Consider the following 17,869-nt stretch of genomic DNA (forward strand, 5'->3'; position numbering starts at 1 on the left):
AAGATTGTATTGGCTAGTAGTGAAATACTGGCCATGTGTAATATAGACTTATAGTGTATTTCGCAGTCCACTATATTTTACACTTAACAAAAAAAAGAATGCTGTATCATGCATGAGTCCCGTGGCATCTCCAAAAGAGCCAGCCAGAAACCACTTTGCATGTAGTGCAAATGGGTGACATTAACTTGATAAGCTGATGTGCTCACTGTGTAGGACGCCTGGCTTAGTGGGCACAGATTCTTCAAAACAAGTATCTCCCGTCTGTCTTCCCGGTCAGTTATTCCTTCCCTCGCTTGCCTAACTACACTAAAAGTCTGCGATAGCAGAAAAGAGCGCTCAGCGTTTATTCACAACATCAATACAGGGAACGACATTAAAGCTAAGAAGAATGAGGCCATTTCTCATAAATAAGGCAAGGGAATTGGCATGATGGCGTGCAGCGAAAGAAAAATGGCCGCCTCGTCTGCGTGCAAAAGCTGCCTCACAGCAGAGACATCTTTTTCATTCCTGTATTTTGGAATTTAAAAGTTTACACTTAAAATCCACTTTATCGATGGGTCCAGTTTCTATAGAAACAGTCCTCCCATCTATAAAACCATTGGTTTACTCTGTAGCTCCACATTCTAGGGGCCTGTCTCGTTCCAGACGTGCTGTATTTTTAATGCCTCGCATTTATTTCATGTAGCTCCCATGCCGGTAATGTTTCATGTCGCTTTGTTTAGACCTGTTACACTTGTTTTGGCAGCAGGTGCTCATACATTTCATTTGGTTTTACAAAGTGCTTTGTAAATGACTGTGCTAATGTGAAAATAACGAGCTTACTTCTTTCCATACTTGGCCTACCGATATATATATATATATTTTTTTTTTTCTTTTCTAGTGACTGTGCTGGCTATTTTCCATGAGCTGCACGTTGACACGGATCTGTACACGCTCTTGTTCGGGGAAAGTGTTCTGAATGATGCCGTGGCCATCGTTCTCACATAGTAAGTGCGCGCACTTTAACTAGCAAACAGCAGCTCTATAACAACAGTCGATGACAGAACTGAACATATTAAAATGTCAGAGTGGTATGTAGCAACACATTTTAGGGGAAAAGTGCTCATTTTCAAATGTGTGCTGTGCCATCACTTGGAATATACAGCATTGCTGGTATGTATTTCATGTTAGCAATCTGTGATCCAGTCTTCTGGGCCTAGGGGCCATTATCACATTTCCCTCGCAAGGTCTGTAGGGCTATTACAACGCCGAGCTGGTAGCAATACGGGGGTTGGAGCGGAGGTATGTTGGCGAATACACACGAGTTTAAAAGTGAGTTAAGTTAATGGACAAAACGTGTTAGTAAACCAATGTGGTTTTATTTCGAGGTATTGAAGTGTAAGCATGTTCATTTTAAGGTTTTAACATGAATGGTTCAACGCTTTTTTCATGTTTACACTTTTGCAATGGTGTGTTAAATTGGGTGTTGTCTGTCACATGGAAAGTACCGTGAAAAAGGGATACATGTAGCGAGGGAACATCTTGTCGAAAGGAATCGTTGTGTGACATTGAATTAATAGGTCCTAAAGGCAGAGCATTGCTTTTTATCTCGCTGTCTGCTTGCCAGAGGCGTAGCCAGGATTGTCTCACAAGTAGGGTCTGAAGCTAATGTAGTTGGGCCCACCGCAGTGACATTAACATCTGTAAATGCCCACACAGCGCTGCAGAGTGGGCATTTATAGATTTTGGGTGGGCCTTGCCCGCTCAGGCCCTACCCTCTCTACGCCTCTGCAGTGCTTGCCAAGCAAGAACATTCAGAATGCATTCAATAGCAATAGTTATTGACTGCATTCTGAGGATTCCGATTGGCTCAGAGGAGGTCAATTATGACTTTGATGTGCTAATACAATCCTGTTCTAATTAGGCTGCTGTTAAACGTTTTTAATGATGTTTTTTTCCAGTATTATGAGTTTTGATTAAACAATAAAACCTGACAAAGAATATCAAATGATCATTGCAAACATTTTAAAACGAGCTATAGCTTAGTTATGTTGCTGGCTATGTCCATCAAATTGCAATTCACATGATCTTAATTCTAGGCAAGAGCCTTATTCTGCATAATCAGGGAGTCGTATCATAGCCCCGGTTTTAAGGACACTCACGCATCCAGGGGCCTTATTATTGAAAGTGCGCTCCCTGTGCATACAGCACATTGTGCTATCTGCCATGAGGACCCTTCTCTAACTCGGAGTGCGTGCCTGCTACCTTTGCAGGTGCACTTTCAATGATGGGGTGTAGCCTCAATTGAGGTAATCCGATTGCCGGGACATATGTTTCATATTAAGAAACCAATGAAAGTGCACTAGGTAACAAAGGTGCAAAGAGATGCCCCACCATGGAAGATGTAGTTACAGACTGGAACCCCACTTCTGATGGGGCCCTGCTGTCTGCCCCCTTTAAATGCGATTCAAGCTTTGCCTCAATGCTTACAGTATCTTCACTATACAATATGCTTCTGTAAATGCATCTGCTTCATTTCATCTGTAAATTACTCACGTGAATACACATGCAAATATCGAGTACGTTACGTGTTTATAGCTACTGGATCAATGTATCTGTAAATATCTAATGTCTGTAAATAAGTTGATTATGATATATGTCAAGGCCACGTTATCCTTGTTGCCTGTGATATCTCCTGTAATGTGTATTACATGCTTCCCAGCGCCCAGATACCCACGGGTTTGGCTCGCCCTAGAAATGTTGAATACATAAATGTGAAATTGTAAATGATCGATCCAGAACTGTTCTCTTTTGGACACTTGTAATGCAATTGGACCCTCTATCAAATCTACACGTAACTTTTCTACAAAGAACCAATGTATGACGTTGCATATATGGCCATATTCAATATAGTGATTCTCCAACGGTGCTGTAAGGACAGACGTACGTATTCTTGACCAATGCATTTTTTATCTTTGATTTTTTTTTAATGGATTTATGGGAGTACCTGTTAACACTTGATCATGATATCTGTATAATTAATGTGCAATAAATTGTATTTTGAATAAATATCTGATATTATGGGGGTAATTCATACATTTCAGCGCAGAGGCAGCGCACGCGAGCAGCGCAGAGAGGGAGCGTGCGCCAGCGTGCGGCAGCCGTGTGCGTAAACAGCATTCTGGCGCACCGCGTATTCATGCAATTTCAAAGCCATTTTGAGCGCTGGCGCAGAGAACATCCCGCAGCGGCAGTTACGCCGCCAAGAACGCCCCTTGCGCAAGGAAAAGGCATTGAAATCCCCAATGCCGTGCAAAGGGCTGCGCTAACCCTGCACCAGTTTACAGGGCCGGTACAGTGTATTTCAGGGGTGCGTGGGAAGTATCACACGCGATAGGCCTTGTGCGAGCGGGATACGTGTATTTTGGGGATGCGCGGGAAGTATCACACATGATAGGCCTTGTACGAGCGGGTACGTGTATTTCAGGGGGGCGCAGGAAGTATCACACGCGATAGGCTTTGAGCGAGCGGGTTACGTGTATTTCGGGGGTGCATGGGAAGTTTTACATGCGATAGGGCTTGTGCGAGCGGGGTACGTGTATTTCGGGGTGCAGAGGAAGTTTTACACATGATAGGCCTTGTGCGAACGGGGTACGTGTAATGTGGGGGTGCACGGGAAGTTTGACACATGATAGGGCTTGGGCGAGTGGGGTATGTGAATTTCAGGGGTGCCGAGGAAATATCACACGCAATAGGCCTTGTGCGAGCGGGGTACATGTATTTTGGGTGTGCGCGGGAAGTATCACATGCGATGGGCCTTGTGCGAGCGGGGTACGTGTATTTTGGGGGTGCGCGGGAAGTTTTACACGCGATAGGCCTTGGGCGAGCGGGGTACGTGTATTTCGGGGGTGCGCACTGAATTTTCACATGTGTTTTCGCTAGCACAAGAGGGGTACGTGTATTCTGAGGGGTGCGCTGGGAGTTACACACGTGATTTGGCAGTGTGGTCCCTCCCTGGTGTGTCCCTACCCCCCTCCCCATGCCCCGCAGGCAGGCCGCATGGCACCATGCACCTGGGAGACTTCACACATGTCCCCCACCCACCATTGACGGGGGGCACCTGCCAGCAGGACCCGACTCATGTCCCCCCACCCACTCACCCACCCAGCAGTGACAGGCACCTGCCAGCAGGCCCCGAATCATGTCCTCCCACCCACTCACCCACCCAGCAGTGACAGGAACCTGCCAGAAGGCCCCAACTCATGTCCCCCCCAACACGTCATCACAATCCACAATCATGGCCCTTATGGCCACCCAAATCCCACCCCAGGCCACCCCAGTCCAAACACACAACCAAGTATTACATCCACCCCACATTGAAATCCCCATCACATGATACACCCCAAATGACAAGTATGCACATCAATACATGTACGTCAAACACACACAATGGGTGCAAGTGAATGAGAAAACCCACATCGTGACATGCATGAAACCAATGAGAGAATACTACACATTGAAGTATGAAATAAAAATGTATGGGAATGAAATTAAATCACACAATAATGGAAATAATAAACAAAATGCTGCATGTCCAAAATAATAGAAAAAAATGTATGAAAGCAGAATCCAAATAAACCCGAATGAAAATGGGTCCAAAGTGTCCATCCCGCAAACCAAATCCAAAGTTAAAAATAAGACAAATCCATTGATCCATGGTAAAATCAAAAAATAATGAAGTGAAATCCAGTCTTCAACTATATACAAAGTGCAAATCCAGGGTCCATGAGCCCAACTATTCAAAGGAAACCAACAAAAATCCTACCTAATAAACAACTATATACAAAAAGGTGGGGCATTGTCCAAGCTCCCCAAATGAAAGAAAAACAGAAAGGAAACCTAACACTAATGAACTATACACAATGGCGGCGGGCAAGTCCTACGGCTCACTTGTTGATTTCCTGGGCCAGGGCATCATCGAACTCCCGTTCTACATCCTGGAGGTGGGCCTGCTCCATGGCTCCATGGCCCCGAGGATTCGGAGGGATAAAGCCATGTCCACCTCCAACTCCCTGCGAATTGCCTAGAGGCATTCAGCCCGCCTCAGCGCCCTGCGCATCGTGTTCTCTGCCCTGACCATAGTGAGCCGTGCCTCTTCTGCCCGCCGCCGCTCCGCATCTATTTGCTGGCCCAACCGCTGCCACACAGAAGACACTGCCAATCAAGGGTCCTCCTGCCCTCCGGCCGATGCCTGACCCTCTGATGTTGATGGCCCTGAGCCATCATCACTCCCACCTTGAGCCTGCTGCTGCCATGCATGTGCCCTGCCTCTTGATTCCTGCCATTCCTCCTCTTGCTGGGGTCCAGTTGTTGGGATGGCCACCCCTGCAGGACCTCCAACTCCCGACTGTAGCAGGGATGTGTCCTCCACCAGCCTGGCCACTGGGTCAGAGGCAGCTCCACAGGATACCCAGGTGATACTTGGGCCGGAAGATGGCACAGAAGACGACTGGTGCATAGGGGGTTCAGTTGAGGAGAGGGTCGGTACAAGGTCCAGCACACAGAGGAATCCAGCACTGGTGACCCGTCCTAGTAGGTCGACACGGTCAAAGAGGCATCCCAGATAACATGCAGAGTCATCACGAAAACCCTGCAGGTCATCTCGGATGCCCCGTTGACGCAACGCCATCCCAGCCAGGACAGGCTCAACATGGTCCCAGATTGCCACGTCCGCAGGGAGAGGAAGGCCAGTTGTTGTGCGCTCATCCCCTCCCTGAAAACGGGTCTGCACGAAGGCATCCCTGCTGGTGTGGGATGATGCAGTCACAGGATCGGGGACAGGATTACACACAGGCACCTCCGTGGCGGCCTGTGCTGCCTCCTGTCCCTGCCCCTGGACTGCACCACTAGCACCAGTGGAATCCCCCCTCCAGACCCGTGTGTGTCTCTTCCACATCCTCCTCATCAACCACACCCCCCACCAACCTGGATGACTCTGTGCCATCTTCCTCCATCGGACCCTGTGGGGTCTCAGCAGCCCCTTCTTCTGCCGAGGAGTCCACCTCCGACCTCTGCCTCTTGGACCTCCGCCTCTTGGACCTAACCTCAGCAGTTGCGGCCACAGACACGGCACCAGATTCCTCACTCCCCGATGAGATGACAACATGGGAGGGGAGCCAGTCCTTGCATCTACGGCTGGCAGTGCGATCCCTGCCACTTTGCTCCACAGCACCGTTTCCGCTCTCTTCAGTTGACGCTGCAGACAGGGAGAGATAGAACACAGGCATCAGGGCACTGTACAATGGTCTGATACACACATGACAGTCAAACTTCACACATGGCATCACACTCCCCAAAACACATATCATTTCAACTCACACACATGAGCAAATCAACAGGAATGTTGCACCGGGCCGCACCATCCATACACAAACAACAGCATGAGCAGCCGTAGGTTAGCCTGACGTCACATGCAACACGGGGAGTGCAGAACACATGCACACACGCCACCAGACATACATGCATCTGTACATCTCCACCACCTGTCGCAGTGATATCATTGCCATCCATGTCACATCTGCCAATCAGCCTCCTACATGTCAGTATCACATGCATCCATGGTGTATCACAGTTGCACACTTGTCAAATTCACACACATGCACATGTACATAGTGCAGATACATGCATGTGGAACCAGCATCCCTGTGTGACACCACAACCATGCCACAGTACATACACAAATTTAAACCCGTGTGCACCCACACATGCATTCGGCCAGCATGCATTTCAACACATACACCATTGATGTGTCTCACACATGACAGGACTCACATGCAGCAGGCTCATGTCCCTGAACATACACATCCATACATGGGCCTACAAAGACATATGTGCAACCTGCACACTCCTGGCACACCTCAACATGCACAGCGTCCATTCAGTACGCATGTACACTTACTGCTCGACTCCGGACGGGTCTGCCTCTCAAGGACCTGGAGGTGGAGCGCTGGGTGTATACGTTCCAGGACCCTCATCTGGTTGTTGGTTAGGCAGACCCGGCACCCCTCAACATCCGCTGCCTTCAAGAGGCATTGGGCCTTGTTGAGGGTCCTGGACCTAAAGTCCTCCCAGCGCTTTCGGACGTGTTGAATGTCGTGGGCTGCCACCCCCTCCACGTTGATGGCAGCCACAATGTCCATCCAGATCCTCTTCCGTCCTTCATTGTCGGCGCGTGAACTTCCAAAGAGGGCATCATACTGCCCCAGGACTCGGTATCCTGGTGGAGCAACTTCATTGGCACTGAAGTAGGTAGCCCTCGGCCTCTCTGCTGGGGGGTTGCCACTAGTTCCAGATGGTGTTGTGTCCGACATGGCAACCCCCGAGGCAGGTGTGGGTGGGCAAATGGGTCCTGGGGCTGGGCTGTGGAGCGATGGAATCCCAGTCGGGAGTCTTCTGTTCCAGCAGGGGTGGTCACAGCAACTGGACCCTTGCAGATGGCTGACGTGCAGGCACCAAACAGAAGGGCACGTGGTCAGCAGGCAGCAGCTTATGGCAGGTGGGAGCCTGCTCAGGACTCTGGGGGGCAGGAAAATGGCCTTCGAGGCAGGAGCGTGGAATTCCGTATGTTGTTGCGTGGCCAGCTTGATACGGAGTGATTTGGCACGTGAAAAAACTGCACGTCAGCGTGTAATTCGAGGAAAGGCCCTTAGCATGTAAGCGCGTCTGTGACGTGACGTGCAAGGGCGTTTCCCTCAAAAAGGGTGCATGTTGATTGTACACATGCAAAAACTGTACGTCTGGGTGTCACTGCGTGTAATTGGAGGAAAGGCCCTTAGCTCGTATGCGCATAAGTGACGTTGCACGTGTGGGCTGGCTTAAAAGGTACTCGTAGGATGCCATTTTCTTGTACGTGCTTTTTGTGGAGACCGAGCGGGTGATTCTTGTACTTCTTGTCGTTTCACACGCGATTACTTCACAACAGTTCCAGTTTGTACTCCCTGTATACTCAGACAGCGTTCCATTCTTCTTTTGGTGGGGGGTGTTGCCAACGTACTTTCATGTACTTTTTCCAGGCAGACGGTGAGTCGCGCACGTATTTTTCAACTGTGGTTGCCCCGTGTGTCGCGTACCCATTCAGAGGTCATTTTAGCCTGCGTGTAGCACGCGTACGCTTATTTTTGTGTTTCTGGGTGCCACAGCGTAGTGCGGGTTCTTTATTCCACGCACGTGGTCTACCAGGGGTTGCGTGCACATTAAATTTTGTTTTCGGGGTGCCTGAGCGTTGCGTGACCCGTCATCTTCCCCCAGGGGTCACAGACAGCCTTGCTAGAGCACTAGGGTACGTATTCGATCTAGTACCCTACCCCTTTCACCCCAATTGCCCAGGATAATTGTTTACTGCGCCTCCCATTCACACAACAACATCAGTGCCATGGTTGGGAGGCGACCAAGCAGTAAGGGAGGCAAAGTTGGCCGACCTCAAAGAGGTGGGCGCGGTAGGGGTCATGGCCAGGATGTGCAGGGTGGCCCAAGAGGCCAGTGTGTGGAGGACCAATCAGGGACACCTATGCCCCCCCCCCAATGGGTCGGGGAGATGTAGCTGACACCATCCCAGCTCAGGCCTTGTTAACCCAGCCCATATTGTCAACCGAACCGGCACAGGATGACTCCCAGGCTGACTTCCGTGTCACCAAGTCAAAGCCACGTGTGGGGGTGAAAGTTGCTGTCACCAGGCCACGTGGACCTGGGGCAGCAATGTCATCTGCTGCCCCAAGTAGCCAGGGTGAAGAGGCTGCAGGGGCAGCTGCAGCTCAATCCACCCCAGCTCCGAGTCTCCCAGCTGGGACAGTGTTGGTCCAAGTCCATCACACCGAGGTTGGTCCTGTCAACATCACCCAGCAGCCAATGCCTGCAGTGAGACCTTTGGTCATCGTGCCTTTGGTTACTTCCAGTGCCCAGTCCACCTGTGCTTCAGCCCCTACCAACCAGAGCGGCGTAAGCCACTCAGGGTCCGCACTACCTTCCAAGAGGAAGAAGGGTGCTCTTGCGGTACAGGCTGGGACCCCAGACACAGCTACCCACTCCGGCACGTCAAGGAAGCGTAATTTCAATGATGCAGAACTAGACGCACTTGTGGGCTACGTGTCGGCCCATGGCCGCGAAATGCTGGTGACTGCAGGGTGCAAGACTACGACTGCTCAACGTAGGGCCCATTGGCAGTGCATCGCGGACCAGATTAGTTCCCTTGGATTTGTGAGGCACACAGCTGATGATTGCTCTAAGCGGTGGAATGACCTCAAACGCAGAGCAAAGAACAAGCTGGCTTCCAATTATGCCTCTACTCTGGTGACTGGCAGTGGGTCTCCACCAGAGGAGGATGAACTAACAGAACATGAGGCAATCACTGGAGATTTCATCGCAGAGGATCAGATCCAAGGCGTGGAAGACCTACCAGATCTTGAGGCAATGTCCGGTGAGTGGCCATGCATGTGTGTGCAAACCATGTGTAGGTTGCTTGGGTGATGTGTTGTGCTTCAGTGCCAGGTGAGGCTGTGTAGTCATGACTGCTATGGGTCAACCATGTGGTGCCTCCAAACCATACCCCAGCCTTGGGTTAGTGTTTTCAATTATCCCTTCTGACCGCAGTAGACAATTAGCGCCACATTACTGCATTTGCCCTTCAACTGTCATCTTGCCAAAACATTGTTCATGCTGTTTTCCTGTTAATTCTGCCTGATTGATGAATTCCTTAGCATTTTTACCACACATTTTTGTGCCATACTGCCCCAAATGTAACATACTTCAGTCATAGATTACACCACACAATGGCCCACATTTGTTACCTTATGATGGGAATGATTTCACCAATCAGGCTGATTGAGTGATGTGCACCTACACATGGCCTGCACACATTCACTTCAGGGCCCTGTTTGAATGTTGAAGATGAAAATTGTCTTCTGTCATGTCGAAGTGTCCAACCATTGATGTATCCATGTGCCTGCCATCACTGCATCAGTGAACACTGGCTTTGTTGCAGCATGTGGCACATGCGTGTTTTGTCACACTATTTTTCTTTTCGATTTCATTATGTCCATCTCACATGGATGGATGACAGTACTGATTTGCTACCATCTCGGTGTCCTTGTCAAATCTGCCATGACTAAGGTACGTGCCATCTGTGTGCTGGCATGTGTCATGTATGTGGATTGTCCATGCCACTCACAGGCTAATGTGTGATGCCAGTGCTATCCAACATGCAGCACATGTGTTACTTTTCCATCTTGGAGTACTCGGTGTCTGCTTTTTGCCTCCCCTTCCAACTCATTGCCAGTGCATGCATGCCAGTGTTATTGTCATGTGTGACATGTGTCTTTTATTTACTGGATGTCTGCCTCGTCATGCCTATGTGTGTGGGCTATGGTGCTCATGCCTGTTTTAATTACATTTCTTTTATGTTTTTGCAGGTGATGAGGCACTTGATGCTGTTGAGGAGGAGGAGATGGCACAGAGGCAGCAGTACTCACAGCCACAACCGGGCACCAGTGGAGGACGTGGGGTGGTGGTGGGTGAAAACCCATTACTCATGCAGACTATGCTGTCCACGGGTGTCTCTGGGTACACCTCCAGAGACCTCTAAGAATCAGTTGCTGAATCGGACATTGAGACATATGTCCCGTCGCAGGTGAGTGTTTCTGGCAGGGATGCAGTTCTGTCCAACCCACCTGCACTGGGGGTAGACCCCTCTATGGGGCATTCAGTGTTGGAAAATCCACCTGTGGCGGTTACGGATGCAGGGTCACACACCACAATATTTGCTCCTGTTCCTGGGCCAGCAGATCAAAGGAGGAATGCAGTCCTGCAGCCTCAGGCAGTGCCAGCACAGCAACGTGCAGATCGCCTTGCCCCAAACAGGTGTGGTTCCCGCCAACGCGGTGGCCGTGCGCCACCAGGCAATACTGTGTGGAAGAACTCCATGTACATTATAGCAGCACAACAGGGGGCATCGTGTGAGATGATGGCTGAGGCCGTGGATAGGGTGGCCATTTCAAATTCCCCCCCTGAAAAGCAGGTAGAGCTCCAGCAGCAGGCAACAGAGTCCATTTGCCACTCACACAGGGAGACATGTTGGCATCCAACAGGGACCGACGGGCTGGACTGGAGACTCTGCGCACAGCCATATCTGCAGAGTCACAGGCCCAAAGGGATGCCCTGAGGTTAGAACACAGGTCCCTCAGAAATACTCTGGGTGAACTTGAGGTGTCCCGGAGTACAAGGTCAGAACAGCAGCTCGAGCAGCTGACACGCACACTCTCAGCTGAGCTCCAGGCAACCCGTCAGGAGATCTGGGCATCACGTGAGGCCATGCAGGCAGAAATGCGTGCTACCCATGAGGTGCTGCATGGGGATCTCCGTACCATCCTGCAGAACCAAACCGTCCACACCCGCATGCTTGCTGGCATGGAGGAGCATGCCGGGGCTTTGCGTGGTCTGCCTCCCATATCACGTCCACCTTCTGATGTAGCACCAGAGGGTGATGACAGCGATGGCAGTTCTCCCACTGTAGTGTAGCCGTGCAGGCCATGAGCCCATGGAGGTTTTTTTTCTTCACAACATCCACGCATGTGGGTGTTGGGGTGCACCCTGTACCTCGTCCCTCCTGGGTGGCCTCCCTCCCCCCGGTCCACACATGGGCACTTTTGCTTTTTTTTTTTTTAATGTTACAGTGTGTTGCTTTGTGTGGCTCCCATAGGCATCCACTGTTTATTCCAGCTGGGCACATGCAGGCTTGTCCTGTCTTTGGGTTAGAAACTTGGGTTCCTGACACACAGATCCCCCCTGCTTCCCCTTTCCATGGGCTCACAAAGGGTGTGACCAAGTGACAGTAACTTACAGAGTGACATTGGGCTCCCATAGGTTGTGTGGGCAGTCTGTAGTCCAAACTGTGTTTACATCTCAAGTGGGGAATGTTGTTCAATTCTCCACTGCATGGTGGATTTATATATGGTTCTACATCCATGACTTTTTCCTTATATACATGTACCTTCTTCATGTCTTAACAAGCTTGTCTCCTTTGCAGATGCAGTTCATGATGTATGCAGTACACTGACACATTTGCCTACCAGCAACACTCTGCAGTTGGAAGGGGTCGATGTGCTTCTTTAGTCAGGTTGTGACATTTGCACTACTTTAATTTTTTACTGTCATATGTTTCCACTGTTTGATCCTGTACTGATGTTTTGTCTTGCTGGTAAGTATTTGTTCATGTGTGTTGTTTTTTATTCATTACTGAGAGGAAATTGTCTGTGGCCTGTTTCCATTTGGGACAGTGCATTTTGTGACACGTGTCATGTGTTGTGCATTCAATTGGTTGCTTTCATATTGCATGCCATGCCATGGTGTGTTGGGTAGGTGAGATGGGGAGAGGGTTGGGTGACATGCCACTATTGTGATGTGGTATTTTGCAAGGGGGTAGTCCTTCATGCTGCATGAATGTGTGCCTTTTACTGACACAGCATTGGGTGTCTTTAAGTAGCAAGGGGTGCACACAATGTAGCACTTCCAGGTGAACAATCTCAAGCTGGTATTGTTGTGACAGTTGACTATCCCTTTTGTCATCATCATTGATTGTCTGCTGGTATGTGCCAGGCCTGTGTGCACTCCGCAGGGGTGGGATTTTAGGTGAAGTCATTTTCCACAAGCTGGGTACGGGCTGGCCCACCACGTGCACTTTCACCTCCAATGCACAGCAGCCGTGCATGTGGTTGGGGATGTGGGGGCACCACCATGACCACCGCACGCCCCGCCGAGTTGCAACGTTGTGCAGGACACATGGCGTCATCATGTAGGTGGTCAGAGGGTAGGCACTGTCCTCTGGGGAGGTGATAATGGTTGTCATTAGTGGGGTTTTCACATTTCTCAGTATCTGACATGCATGCATGTGCAGAGGCATTTATACACACCAATTAGCCATGCGTCGCCATGCCGCCCAGCTTCCAGGTCCCGGTTTAGGGGTGACATTCTGAATATGAAACTATCATGGCTGGACCCTGGATAGTTGGCATATACTGAGGTGATGATTCCCTCGGCATCACATACAACCTGCAAGTTGATGGAATGCCAGTGCTTGCGGTTTCGATAGATGTGCTCAGTGGCCCTGGGAGGATGTAGAGCCACATGGGTGCAATCAATGGCACCTAACACTTTGGGGAAGTGTGCCACCCCGTAAAAGTCCTGGACGACAGCCTGCCTTTCTGCAGGTTTTTTGGGCATGTATATGTGCCTGCTGACTGAGGGGCGTGCAGTCATGATGGCCAACACCTGGTGTAGGCCGCATGACTGCGTGGCCTGTGAGACACCCCCAACTTTGGCACTTGTCCGCTGAAATGACCCAGTAGCCAAGAAGTGCAGTACGTTGAGCACCTTTTCCAAGGGGCTCAGTGCTTGGGAGCACATAGTGGGTGATGTGAGGTCATCCTCCCAATCCCTGAACAGTTCTAGAATTATTTGCGGTGGAAACCTGTACCTCCCATACACCTGGTCATCAGGCATCCCAAAAAGGCTGGTCCTGGGTAAAAAAATGCGGGGCCTGGCTATCCTCCTCCTCCTGCAGTGTCCCACGACCACTGCTGCGAGGAACGGTATATTCATCGTAGCGTATGAGCTTGTTTGGTGTTTGTGCACACTTTTATGCTGTGCGGGGCGCTTACGCCTGCTTCCTGCTGGCGTACGTGTTTCCGGATTAGCGCATTTTTTTGGCACATGGCTTTCCCCTGTTCGATTCCATGAATACGTGTTGCTAGCGCACGTGTGGGCGTTGCGAGCATTTACCTCCTGTACTTCCCCCGTAACGCCCACATTTTCATGCGTTGTTCACCATTCCACCTGTTACGCTGCGTGTTCCATCCACTTTTCTTGTGTTTGCTACACAATGTGCACTTTCCCTGTGCGCATCGCGCATGCCGTTTAGTGATGTGTGCTCCTGCGTGCGCCACCCACGGATTTGGCACACATCCCAGGTTTTACAAGCGCAGCGCATTCCATGAATCTATGAACGCTGCGTGCGTGGCTTTAGCACACGTGCACTGCAATTTTCACGCTTGCGCTCCCCTTTTTGGTGCACATTTATTCAATGAATTACCCTCTACATGCCATTGATTGGGTGCAAAGATTGTATACCCAGTTATTATATGATAGAATACTTCATGAGTTGGACAGTTTAATGAATGTGTAAACGGTTTGGCTAATTGATTTCATCCTTAACAATAATCATTTTAATGGTAGAGTTCCTTGTTTATGATGAGTTTTTGGTACACTCCAGAGCATCCAATCAGAGTGAAGGGATGGGACAAAGCAGTTTGGGCTGCCTCTTGGCATGGGACTAGGCCTGATTTCCATATGTTCTCCCGCACCCTTCTGTAAAGGTATAGCAAACTGACAACCCACCAATGTCTAGAGCACTGAGCAGAGCAATGACAGAGGTTGTGATTAATTCCAAACCTTCCAGCTGTTTTGATGGACAGATAATGTCTGTTTTCAACAGATAATGTGCTGCACTGGTGTGCTATGCAATGCTATGTTGTGATTTTGGTAATTGTTTACTGCATATGTAGAATTGAGACGCTGTGGCGGAAATTAGAAAGTTGGGGAATGAATGCCTAGATCCCTGCTGGCAATTCTAATTAGCATGCAGAAAGACTTGGAGTTGAGAGTCAGGTAGAACAATAGGGGGGACTTATCTAGGGCGGTCTGTAATGAAAGGGGGGTAAGACAGGGCTGTATCAGGGCCCCATGTTGTTTAATCTATACCTGGCAGACTTGGCGTCTTCATTAAAATCTCATTGGTTGGTTAGTCCTAAGATTGGCGGACGGTCAATTAGTTGGATAGTGGATACTGATGATATCGTTCTGCTCAATCATTCGCCAGTGGCACTATGTTCACTGCATGCCTTTGGTAAATAGGCCTTAGAGAATGACCCACTACAGGGATATCCCCCAAAAAATATAACTGGCACGTCTTGAGTCAGTCGGTGCCCTGTGTGAAAGAAATCACTTATTTGGGCCTAAAGTTACATTCGACTCAATTACTAAAACAACTGGTATTAATCATAGAATTCAAACATGTGCCACTGGTTGCCCACATGAAGCAACTCCTCAATTCCTACTTCAAGTTTTCTATGGTACCTGTAATAAGATACTATAAATTGAAGATAATTCCAGCAATAATATATGGGCTAGAAATATCCCAGTACTCACAAGCATGAAATTGGAGTACGATTGAGGGAAAGATTTGGGAAAGTGTTCTGAATCTTCCAATGAGCCTGCCAATTGTGAATCTTACATATGAACTTAGCCTGTATTCCATGAAAGTGCACTTGGATTGGAAAATAATCTTCATGTATAGATACATGATGAGCCCACAGAGTGATTCCCTGTATGAGGTACTAAGTCAGGCGATGAGGAAAGGTTCAAGTCCTGTTCTGGTCCAGATTAAAAATTATGTTACTATGAGATTAATTCACTGTCGTAGAATTTGTGAAGATCTTCGTTCCAATCTTATGGGCGTTAAATCTGCTCTTTTACGTAGGGATTGGAAAGAAACAATCAATCAAATGCGGGGCTTGATCACAGCAAAGTCATTGTCCCAGTATGATAAACCTTGTGGCCACATTCCAAAGTACCTGACTCGTTTCCCAGATAAATCCGAGGATGGATTTTCTAAGAGTACGTCTAAATATAATTAATACCGGGGAAATTAAAACAGGGATAAGGCTGAACCCAGAGAGTACAGCTGTAACATATGTAACAAAAAAGTTCCCCAAACACTAAAGCACATTCTTCTAAAATGTAGGAATACCTATGATACAAGGTGTAGAATATTAGGTAGGTTTGTTGATAAACCTGATTGGCTATGTATTGACCCCTTCTGTGAAAGGCTAGTTTCATGCCATGAAACAGGTGTGACAATTCAAGTTGTGGAAGTTTTGAGAACCATGGGCTTCCTAAGTGAAAGGAACCAAGGCGCTGGTGATTCTTGAATGTTCTTGATCTTTCCGTTTTTATTGTACAGAGACTTGTTCCTTTTTCTTTTTTCCTTTGTTTTGTGTTTTATCTTCAAATAATTTTAATGAACTTTAATTGTGAGTGTTTGTTTTAAATCTCAATTTTAAATATTGACGAGTTCAATCTGTGTTTTGGGAAATGTTATAAGTAGGTACTTTCTTTAATTTTTTGCTTGTGAAAAATCGATAGTTTTGGTTAATCACAATACATTTTAAAAAAAGAAAATTGAGATGCATTCCCCTGGGATGAGTTAAAACGTCAGTGTTTACTTATGAACCTCTAGTGTAGTCTAGTCAATCGTAAGTGTGGAGTCTGATCAGAAAGAGTGCATTGTCATTGAAAAAGATGCACCGTTTCTAAGTAGTCAGTTCATGCATGAACAGTGATGTATCATCCTTTCTGTGGGGATTCAGGAGCTGTGAAACGCATCAATAATCATTAAGAATGCATATGATGTAAAGTATAGCAAGCTGCAGAACTCCATTTTGTCCACTCGCTTCATACCTGTTGGGGGTCACAATCCCAATTCCAGAAGTAGAAGACCCTTCAAAAGTAGTCTTTGGATTACTTTGTTGTGTTTGGTTCTGTGCTGACGGCAGATTATGGGAAGACATTGTCTGGCACAAAGCATACCCGTAGTCTGTGGCAGCCGAAACAAAATGTTCCCTGCCGTGGCTTGTTGGCAAATTGCAAGCCTACTTGTTGACATTAAAAACAAGAGGGATACTGGTGTCATTTCACCAGACTTGCAAGGATAGCGAAAATGACGCAACGTTCACCACTATGTAATAGGAAGTGACATCACATCATAATCATCATCAATATCACATTAAGTGACATCACTGGGGTAAAATAAGCACAATACACGAAAGATTACGAACATTAGAAACAGTTATAAATGCAGACAAAGTTTTAATGATCAAATATATTTTTTTTCAGTCCGTTGTATAACCAGCAAAGCCAATGAAGATTACCCAGGCTAATTGCGCTGGTAGTCTTGATTCTATTAAAGACATGGAGGTGAGCATTATGCTTAACTCTTTATTGCCACTTCTTCAGCAGCCACCTTTCAAAATCGCAATCTGTTCATTTCTTTAGTGTTTTTCATATAAAAAAAAAAAGAACACATCTGAAAAACAACTACTCCGACTTGGGACTATCACTACCCACAAGTCGCCAGTGTCTTGGTAATTTAAAACAAAGTCTTAATCACCAATCCCGTGCCATCACAGTCTATGCCTCACTTCCTGCTTCTGCCTCTTCCTCTTTCTTTGATGTTCAGACGATAAAACCAACTGATAACTTCTTTGAACCTTTGTAACCAGACTGAACTTTTTCAGAACTCAGTCCAACTCAACGCTGACTCCAAACAACGGCTCCGTCAGATCCGATCCTGTCTACTTCAACTGCTCTTAGCTTTGTCTCCTAGAACCCAAACGAAAAAACACATCAGGGTGGGAGTACGCAGATAGTAACATAGTCATAGTCAATCTACAATACATAGAAATATTAGATACTCTCTAGTAATCTCTCCCTGCGTACCAGGGCGGGATAATGTTCGCCTCCATGTCTTTACTAGAATCAAGACTACCAGCGCAATTAGCCTGGGTAATCTTCAGTCTCTGACAAGACCGGAGGCGAGCATTATGCTTGTTCAAAGCTTTCTAACACCGCCTTAGCCACAGAAGCAACAGGCTTAAAATAGAAAGTCTTAAATGTGGATTCTGAGGACCAATCTGCATCCTTTAGAATATCCTGTAAAGAAGCACCTGCTGCAAATGCTTTGGATGCCATCGCTCCTCTGAGTGTGCCCCAAAGATACTCAGGTCAA

General features: G+C 48.0%; 1 protein-coding gene across 1 annotated transcript in view; it reads left to right on the forward strand.

Annotated features, from left to right (window-relative positions):
- SLC9A9 (solute carrier family 9 member A9) overlaps positions 1-17,869 on the forward strand; it is a 3,894,960-nt gene that overhangs the window by 904,463 nt on the left and 2,972,628 nt on the right. The window contains exon 6 of the mRNA XM_069618254.1: positions 881-986. Within this exon, the coding sequence (XP_069474355.1) occupies positions 881-986 (106 nt within the window). The remainder of the gene's footprint in view (positions 1-880; positions 987-17,869) is intronic.

The sequence above is a fragment of the Ambystoma mexicanum genome, chromosome 10 (assembly GCF_040938575.1).
Source record: "Ambystoma mexicanum isolate Mex_15411 chromosome 10, UKY_AmexF1_1, whole genome shotgun sequence".
Taxonomy (NCBI): domain Eukaryota; kingdom Metazoa; phylum Chordata; class Amphibia; order Caudata; family Ambystomatidae; genus Ambystoma; species Ambystoma mexicanum.